Below are 9,544 nucleotides of genomic sequence, written 5' to 3'. Positions count from 1 at the left end.
GAGGTGCGCACAACACTCTCTGCTGTGTTAGTCCCCTCTTCTCCACAATCCCCCCAGCCCACGGCCACGCACAGGTACACACACCCTTCCCATCTGTGTTCCTTCTCAAAAAACCTTGTTCTTGACAAGTTACCCATCAACCTCCCAGGGGTTTTAATAGATAACATCCACAGGAGTTCCTTCTCCCAAGAGTATTAGCTTTCTAATCAAGGGCTATTCAAGACTGAAAGGCCTTAATTAAACAGCCAAAGATGTGAAAGTATAATTAATGACTGAAGTGGAGGCCCAATAACTGACAGTGCTGAACATTTAAGGGATATCTTATCTACCCTGTTCTGCCTCAAGCAAGTGGCAGCCTGGAGGGGTCTGAGCCCCGCTCCATTCTCCTCCCTCTAGCTCTTGCATTGGGTGGCCAGATAGCAGGCCACTGGTGTTGGCCACAGCTCATTCCCCATCCAGGAGATAAGTGGAGGCTGATAAAAAGGAGCTTGCCATTCAGCCCAAATTCCAGCCCCAGAGCTCCCTATGCAGATCTTCCCTCACGGACCATCCTCCCACCACCACAGCCGGATTCCACTGTTCTTTTAGAAGCAGAGCATTAAGAATTAGCTCATTAAAGTCTGCAGGGAAGGAACAGGCAGGGGGGGAGGGATGTTGGGGAGTCTGACCCCCCAGACAGTCCCCTTTTTTTGCTCCTGGGAAGACCAACATGCTGTGATTAGCTTCCCAGCCCAGTGTCCATCCAAGACAGATGGACAGATGCCTAGAGGCAGTCCCTGGGCCCAGCGTTGGTCACGTTCATTGCTACACCGAGGCCCCTCATCCTGTTGCCAGGGGTCTGCTCACGGTCAAGGGATTTGTCTCCTGCTTTTTTACCACCTACTTGCCCCACCCCGGGGTCTCCATTCCCATCCTGTTTCATTAACTCCAGCATCTTTAGCAGCAAGGCCCCTCTGAGAATACTGTTCTTTTTGTTCCTGAAACCCTGCATCTCACCACATGCCTGAACAGATACACGCATGTACAAACACTAGACGTAGATCTGTACACATGTATGCCAGACACACACGTATATGCACACTCACAAACGTGCTGGCCAAAGACACACAAGTACACACATATTCACGTGCCCACAGATTCAGGCACGTGAGGGGGCAGCGCTATACAGACATACACCGACATCCAGGCATATCCGTAAATACAGAGATGTTTAAGATGTGCACACACGCAACATACAGATACATACTAACTCATACAGATTTATGCATATTCACAAATATGGATTCACAGATACACAGATATGCACAGGTATACAAAGATTCACTCCGGCACACACCAAGATCCATATACACACGTGTATGTGTGCACTCGCAAAAATACTTGCACCTTCTCCCTGTACCCCATGTAAGACCCACTCTCAAGAAGTATATATCATCTATCTCTGTGCCTCCATCTCTCTCTCTCTCTCTCTCTCTCTCTCTCTCTCTCTCTGCATCCCCACCCCACTCCCAACAACCCAGGGCTCTCTGCCCTCTTAATATCCAGTCTTAGGTCCAAGCTTCCTATTCATCAACCCCAGATCCTTCCTGGAGCCCAGCACCAGCATCCTGCCTGGAACAGAGGGCCACAGTAGAGTTCTCTGTCAGTGGCCCCAGGGCCTGGCAAAGTGGGGTGAGGGAACACAGCAGGGGCCCAGGGCCTGGGGCCTGGGGCCTGGGGCTGTAGGATCAGGACTGGAGCCACACTGCTACCAGATGTGGTAACTTTTGCCCCAAGGCCATCCTGGTGAGAGGTAGCTCCAGCCTGGGAATGTGATCCCTCTGGGGAGATAACCTGGGGATGGGGGGGGGAGAGAAGGAATTAGGGTGGGGACCACACCTCAGAATGGAGTGAGGAATACAGTTCAGAAGCTGGGGACTTCAGTTCAGAAGTTTTGAACTCACCCACTGGTGGCTGGGAGAATAGAAAACGGGGACCAGTATCTGAGAGGCCAGGAAAACCCAGGGCTGGAGGCGCATGTGCCCTAGACTTGCCCCGCCCACGCGGGATCTCACTACACCCCCATACACACTGCAAGTCTTGAACAGGCAATGTCGCCTCCACGTTGGAAAGCCGCCCCACTCCCACCCCACCCTGCCCCCTATACAGGAGCCAAAGCAGGAGGACACCACCCACCAATGAGGCGTTCCCCAGGTGCCTCTGCCCGGGGCAGAGGAGGGTGAGGGGGAGCCCATCTGCACCCTGCTGCTCCAGCTGCAGTTCCTGGGCCTGCCCTGCAGCTCCCCACCCCCCACTGGCAGGCCTCCCAAGACTGTGAAGGGCGCAATAAGGAGACCGAGTCAGGAAATGCTATGGGAAGTCTGGGTTTATGGCCAGATGAAGCAGGGGGACCAAACCTGGAGTCTGGGGGCAGCCAAGGGGTGTGCAAAGGGAGGGGGCTCCGAGGCAGGGACTCTGCGCCATGGGCTTAGAAGGAGCAGATGAAGGGCAGATGCCTTTTGCATTGGGTCCGCTTCCAGTGTCCCCCTAGTAGTGGAGAGCACAGTGTTGTCAGCTGCAGCCTGTGTGGCGTGTGGCCCTCCTGTCCTCCTCCGGCTGGCAGTGGTCGGGACTGCCAGCCGTGCTTCCCATGTGTTCCCTGGGCAGCTAAGGGGCATCCGGCTCTTCCCCAAGGAGGCAGTGTGCTTGCTAAGTTTCACGTGGGCTATTGCACTTGATTTTCACAATGACCCCAACAAGTAGGTGTTATCATCATCCCCATTTCACAGATGGGGAAACTGAGGCATAGTGGGGGTAATAAGTTGCCTGGGTCTCAGCCTGCAAGACGCAGAGCTGGGTGTGGTTGGCAGCAGTCTTACCCCAGCACAGATGGTCTTAGCCATGGTGCTAGCTCCCTCACATCTGGCATCCATGCTGTTCAAAGCTGGTGAATTACCTATCATCCCGCTTAATTCCCACGTCTTTCCTTCATCCCTCACCCATACCTTACATTCACATCTGCTACTCTCACCTATCACATCAGTCACTCCTCATATCATAGGAAGGAAAGCAGCCCCCAGGCCCCCAGGCCCCCGGCCTAGCTCCTATACAGGCGCCCAAGCACCTGGATTTCTTGGAGGAATCTCTACATTTCAGCCCTCCTCATAGAGGACATGGCTTCTCCAGTAGTGGGAAGGTGTGAGTTTGGGGAGGTGTGTTCAAGTAACTCAAGGGGACAGTATGTAAGAGTCTCCCTGCCACCCCTGCCCCCTGCCCCGGTCCCAGTCCCTCTCACCTCTGGTGCGCAGGGCCACACAGTTGCCTCGCCCATTCACACGCTGCCCTGGGGCCCAGAATCCAAAATTCCATCTGCTCCCATCAACCCACCGAAATCTCCGGTGCAGGAACTGAAGAAGTGACAGGCTGGGTCAGAGGGCAGAGGTCCAGGGAGACAGCTCCAGGGGCCCCAGAAAATGTTTACTGAATATGTGATTTTTTAACAAAATAATGTTAAAAAATTCTCACTGCCCACCCAGCTAGGAGCCACATATGCCTGAGACCCATCCCTGAAAGTTTGTACACAATGACAATGCGAGAGCAGCCAACACTCCCAGCCATCACACACAGCGGGCTTCCCAAACATTACTGTGCACACGGATCTCCTGGGGGACTTTTTAAAAATGCAGATTCTAATTCAGGAGCTCTGGGGTGGGGCCCAAGATTGGGCCTTTCTAACAAGCCACCCGGTGTGCCGGTGTGCTGATACTACTGGCCCATGAACCACCCTCGAGCAGCAAATGTAATGGCACTTATTCATCATAATCCCAGAGCTACCTTGAGGGAAGGGCTCCATTTTAGAGATGAAGAAACTGAGACCCCAAAGAAATCATTCCGCTAGTAGGTAACTAAGCTGGGCATGGAGCCTATCTCCTGACTCCAGTGATGTGCTGGGAAATGTTCGACAGCCAGCTCTGGGAGAAGATGAGAATACAGAGGGAGGGAGGAACGCTGGTTTACAACAGTCGCCCATCTCCTTGGTGTGCGTACATCCACAGGGGCAGATTTCAAGTCACAGGCATTAAGTCACTGAACATGAGGCTAGGATGAGATGCCTACAATCGACAGTCCTCCCAACCAGGTCCAAGCCAGCTCCAGCACAGCACTGCTCGCTGCTTGAAGCTGGCTTGGGCTGCTGAGCTGCCAGCAGGGGCTCCCTGGAGGCAAAGAGAGCTTCCTGTCTCCAGGGTGGTTGCTGCCTCACTTACTGAGCCCTAGAGTCTGCCTCCGATCCAGACCTGCCCTTGGTTGACTCCTCTGGCCGTGCATAGGATGCGATAATCTAAATTGTAGTTGTGTATGGAGATGAGGCTGCCTCTGTAGCAACTTCTGCAGACATTCTGCAGAAAGAAGAAAAAGTATGGTAAAGAATTTGCTGGTTTCTCTCAAGTCTTTGAGTCTCCAAGAGAGAGCCTCTTATCCCTTTGCTCAGAAATCAGAGACCCTCTCAATCCCATCTTGCACTCCCTTCTCTGTGGTCAGGAACTTTCTGCAAAAGCCAATAATACTTGGAATAATCATAGCAACCATTTGCTGAGAGTTTTAGTGACCCAGGGACTATTCCAAATACTTCTGTGTATTATCTCATTTAATCCTCAACCCTAACAACCCTAACAGGTTGGTACTGTATATCTCCATTTACAAACGAAGACTCAGAAGCCCCCAACAGTGAAGTGACTTTCCCAATAACACAGCCAGTGAAAGGCAGATCCAGGATTGAACACAGGTATATCCAATACCAAAGCCTTTCATCCAGCATCTCATAGTGCAGTCCCCCGACCAACAATACCAACGTTAGCTGGGAATCATTATAAATGCCAACTCTCAAAAATAAAATAAAATAAAATAAAAAATGCCAACTCTCAGGTCCCACCCCAGATTTGTAAAGCCAGAAATGTATTTTAACAAGACCTACGGGAGATCCCGATGCACACTAGGCTTTGAGAACCACTAATCTAAAAGGGAGGAGAAGGTTGAATCCAGTGTCTTCTCCTCCCCACCCCCAGTCCTCCACGGTAGCCCCCTGCCACTTACCTGAGCGTTCTTAAATCTCTCGGGGTTCCGCACCAATAGGAAGCGGCAAGTCTTGCACCCAGGACTGCCTGGAATTTGAACTGTGTCCTCTTCTTTGGGGCACTGCAAGTCCTTGTCTAGAGCAGCTGGGTCAGAATCCATGGCCTCCTCATCCTCAAATGTGTCCCAATAGCTGGAAGGCTTGGCCTCCTCTTCCTCTGACTGAATCACCTCCGGGGTCAGGGCCGAGTCTCCCTCCTGCTCCCCTGAACATTCCAGATTCTGACTCAGCTCTGCCTGTGTCTCTTGGCTTTCCAGACTGGGGGCATCATTCCCTGGAAAGAAGAGATAACCTGCTATCATCAGGTCAGGGGCCTCCCTTCTTCCAGGACCATGGACAGCTCTCACGGCCTTCCTAGAGCTGCCATCTGGAGCCAATTCTGGAAGGATCTCCTTGGCATTGGGTGAGGTGATAACACTTGGATTATAGGCACAAATGGATGAGATCCTGACTTCTGGCTGACCCCGTGGATGTGTACTGTGGGGATAGGAGGAGGCACCTGTGAGAAAAGCGTTTCATCTTCACAGGTGGGTGGGTTTTCCTGTGGACTAGCCCTGACAAAGTTTGGGTCACAGTTCCAAGTCCTTGAGAAATCTAATCAGAGATGAGCTGGGTCAACTGAAGGGGAGCAACTGTGGCTCTGGCCCCATGAGGCAAAAAAAAGGTGCAGGAAAGAGGAGAAAATAGAAAGGTAGGGGAGATGGGAAGAGGAGGCTTACCCGGATGGAAAGCAGCAACTGTCCCCAGCAGGAGAAGGGGCAGGAGGAGGGGACCTTTCATTTCCACTCAGGCTTCAGACAGGGACACAGCTCCACCTTCCCTCCTCGTGGATGTCCTGTGTGTCTGCGCAGCCCCTGGCACACAGTGTATGAAATGCTGTTTAACTGCTTGATTAAGGGGCAAAGTATTGATTAGAGCACTCCTTCCTCCCCAGTGAACAGACCCCAAGCTAGAGAATTAGGAAAAGGACATGGGATAGCAGCTCAGTTACAAAAGTCCCTTTTTCCTGAAAGCCCCATCACAGTTCCCTGGGATAGCCCTTAGCTCAGACCCTTGCCCCTGCAGGAACAGGCCTGCTCAGGGTCAGAGCACTTTCATTCACAGTGGGGGATGAGGGGAAAGGATGGTGGTCAATATAGTCCTGAGGACAGGCTTCCAAGGTCCATGCCATATTGGGCCAAGAACTCACCTTCAGGAGTCTGAGGCCTCCTCTGTCAGTGTGTCTGACTACTGCGCCCCAGAGGCAGCTCTTATACTGGGCTTCTGGGGAAGTGGGAAGTGACCAGGATGATTGCCCCAGGCTGGGGTGAGGAGCAGAGGAGCCAATAAAAGTCTTGCTCAGTCCCCCACCCTTGAGCTCTGCTGTCTGCTGGGATTGCAGAGACTTGCCTCCTGGGGCCCACTTCATATGTGGGCACCCAGACATGCTGGTGTGCTCAGAAAGACCCCAGTACAGGCATTATTACTGTCTCTAAAATGCCCCGGTCTGAACAATACTCCTTAATGCCAGGAGCAGCCTTCTGGTCAATACCCCAGCTAATGAGGGAGGGGGAATCCCAGATCGTTGGGAGACCATGTGGGGAGTAGATAGGAGGCCAGGGGAGCCTCAGCCCTCCTGAGTGCTTATCTAGACCAGGTACTTACATGCATCACATCCCTGATTCCATTCCTCGCCTTCATACCATGAGAAGGTATGGTTATCCTTACTTCACAGATGGGAAAAAATGAGATTTAGAGAGGGAAAACAGCTTGCCAAAGTTGCACAGGAATTAGGAGAACGGGTATTTCTAAGTCTTTTTGGCTCAAAACTCTTCTCTCTCTCTGACTCTCCATCTCTGTCCCTCTCCTTCACTTTCTTCCTTTCTCTCCCTCTCTTTCTCATCTCTAATATGTAAAAAATTATGCTCATTCTTTTAGGCTGTGGATCTAGATCAAGGTTCTCAACTTTTGCGCTGTTGCTATTTGGAGTGAAATAATCTTTGCTGTGGGGGAGGCTGTCCTGTGCATTGTAATAAGTTTAGCAGCCTCCCTGGCCTCTACCCACCAGATGTCAGTAGCACCTCCCCCAGTCATGATGATCAAAAACGTCTTCCCACATTCCCACATGTCTTCTGGGGAACTAAATTGCCCCAGCTGAGGATCACTGATCTAGAACATGCCATTTGTTTCCAGTCTCAAGGCATATCTTCTGGCCAGGAGGCAGCAGCTGGAATGGGAAACTTCATGCAGAGTCATTCAGACACTCTGGGCCATCCTTCAACCCATCCCTACTCCCCATCTCCCACCAGCTCTCTACCACCACCAGGGTCGGGACTGGGGGGATATGAGCAAGGCATTTGTCTCAGTTGTAAAATTTAAGAGGGCAAGAGTAGTCAAGAGAAACAATAGTCAAGAGAAACAGTATTTTAATGTAATCTTTCATAAAAATCAAAATAAATGCAAAAACCCCATGATGAACAAAATAGCAAAATTTTAATCAATCAAGCTCTGGCCAAATTCACTGCAATCCAAGGAGAGACCAGCAAGTGCTGAGCCCTGATTTTGCTGGATATCACCACCAAGGGCTAGAGAACTTGTCGGGGTGGGTGTCTCAACTCTGCCATCCTAGCCACATCCTCATGGGTGTGCATATTTGATTCTCAGATTCCAGTCCAGCCCTCCAGTACACAGAGCACCAGGAACAGGTAGCCCAGAAGGTGAAAAGGCCTGGGCCCTCCCCTCCTCTGCTGTCTCAAGAGTACCTGCAAATGGAGAAGTGTCTGAGGGTTCATTTCTGCATCCAATTGCAGAGTAACAGCCTTGCCCATTATCTCCCTGGCCCAACAGACTTGACTCTTAGCTTCTCTTCCTAATTCAGGGCCTGGGGGCTGGGCCAGTTCCAAGTTCCCAAAACCCCATCTCCAGATTTTGAACTTGTGATCTCCTCAGTGGGAGGGCTGGACCACCTCCCCATTTTTCTTGCCCATCCCAGGGCCCAGCCAGAGATATCATTGCGCCCTTTGGGGTGACCAGTAAAGTCAGCTAGCACCTTTAACCAACATAGCTGAAGGAATGACAGCTCAGAGGGCTTGAGATATAGCAAGTCAGAGACAAGCCTAAACCCAAGGTCTTCCAGCTTCTTAGCTGTGTCCCATAGCTGTCTTCCCTCTGCTTCCTCTCTTGGACCTCCCTTCTCTACAACTCGCCCCTCTCTGTGTTCTCCCCCATTTACTTTACATACAAACCCTGGGCAGACAGTCCATTGGCTTCAACTACCTCTTCAGTGACCACAGTGAGGTTTGCCTTGTTAAAAAATAATATTTTTGAAAGTACACCATGAACAAAACACTGTTTCCTCAAGGCTTTTATATCCGCGATTCTACTTACTTAAGTCTTAAAATCATCCTGCAAATTAGGTATTGTCATCTCTAGTCTATATATCTACTGCATGAGCTCAGAGAGGTTGAATGACTTGCCCAAGTAGACGCAACTGGTAAGGATTGGCATGTGTGACCCTTGTCTGACTCCCACATCCTTGCTTTCTTTGATATGCCCAACTGGATTAGCCTCAGACATTCTAGCCAGTGGTGCCAACGTGTTCACCATCCATGAGACTCTAATCCTCTGCCTTACTGTTTGCATTTATATTCACAGGGGTTTCAGACACTGCCTCTCATCTCAAGATTCAGCCCAGTTCCACATTGTGCAGAGGGTGGGTCTCTCTCTCGAAGGGCAGTTTAGTGTGGTGTGTCATGGAATCATGAGCCCAAAGCCAGCCCTTCTGTGGCTCTGTTTTCTCATCTGAAAGCGAAGGCTCATGACAGCACCTATATCTAATGAATAAAACTCCCAGAACAGGGCCTGGCATATGGAGTTGGGAGGTGGCGCTTATCAGGAAACCAGGACTGGAAATGTGACCCCAACCAACAAATAAGCACTGAATGTTGATTGAGCTCCTGCTCTGTGCTTTGCACAGTGTAAGGAACTCCAGGGATTCTTAAATGATGCAAGTTAGCTTTCCAGAGCTGAGTTAGCATCTTGTTGAAGATGGAAAATGACACACAAACCCATACTTGGGGATGTAAGGCCAGTCCTCTTATTTTTTTTTCTTTCTTTTTTTTTTTATAAATTAATTTTTATTGGTGTTCAATTTACCAACATACAGAATAACACCCAGTGCTCATCCCGTCAAGTGTACCCCTCAGTGCCCGTCACCCATTCACCCCCACCCCCCACCCTCCTCCCCCTCCACCACCCCCAGTTCATTTCCCAGAGTTAGGAGTCTCTATGTTCTGTCTCCCTTTCTGATATTTCTCACACATTTCTTCTCCCTTCCCTTATATTCCCTTTCGCTATTATTCATATTCCCCAAATGAATGAGAACATACACTGTTTGTCCTTCTCCGGTTACTGTGGCCAAGTTAAAAAAGGGTGTTGCCTGAGTTCTTCTCTGGG

The 9,544-nt window shown here is 50.7% G+C and overlaps 1 protein-coding gene across 1 annotated transcript; it reads right to left on the bottom strand.

Annotated features, from left to right (window-relative positions):
- Window positions 1–2,467: 2,467 nt before the first annotated feature.
- On the bottom strand, window positions 2,468–5,890 carry PRG3 (proteoglycan 3, pro eosinophil major basic protein 2). Its single transcript, XM_055301261.1, is given in 5 exon segments — window positions 2,468–2,526; window positions 3,275–3,386; window positions 4,245–4,376; window positions 5,071–5,384; window positions 5,830–5,890. Coding segments are annotated over 5 exon segments (678 nt in total).
- Between the last annotated feature and the right edge of the window lie 3,654 nt (window positions 5,891–9,544).

The sequence above is a fragment of the Nyctereutes procyonoides genome, unplaced genomic scaffold (assembly GCF_905146905.1).
Source record: "Nyctereutes procyonoides isolate TBG_1078 unplaced genomic scaffold, NYPRO_anot_genome, whole genome shotgun sequence".
In the NCBI taxonomy this organism is placed as follows: Eukaryota; Metazoa; Chordata; class Mammalia; order Carnivora; family Canidae; genus Nyctereutes; species Nyctereutes procyonoides.
This window is presented reverse-complemented; position numbering and strand designations above follow the sequence as displayed.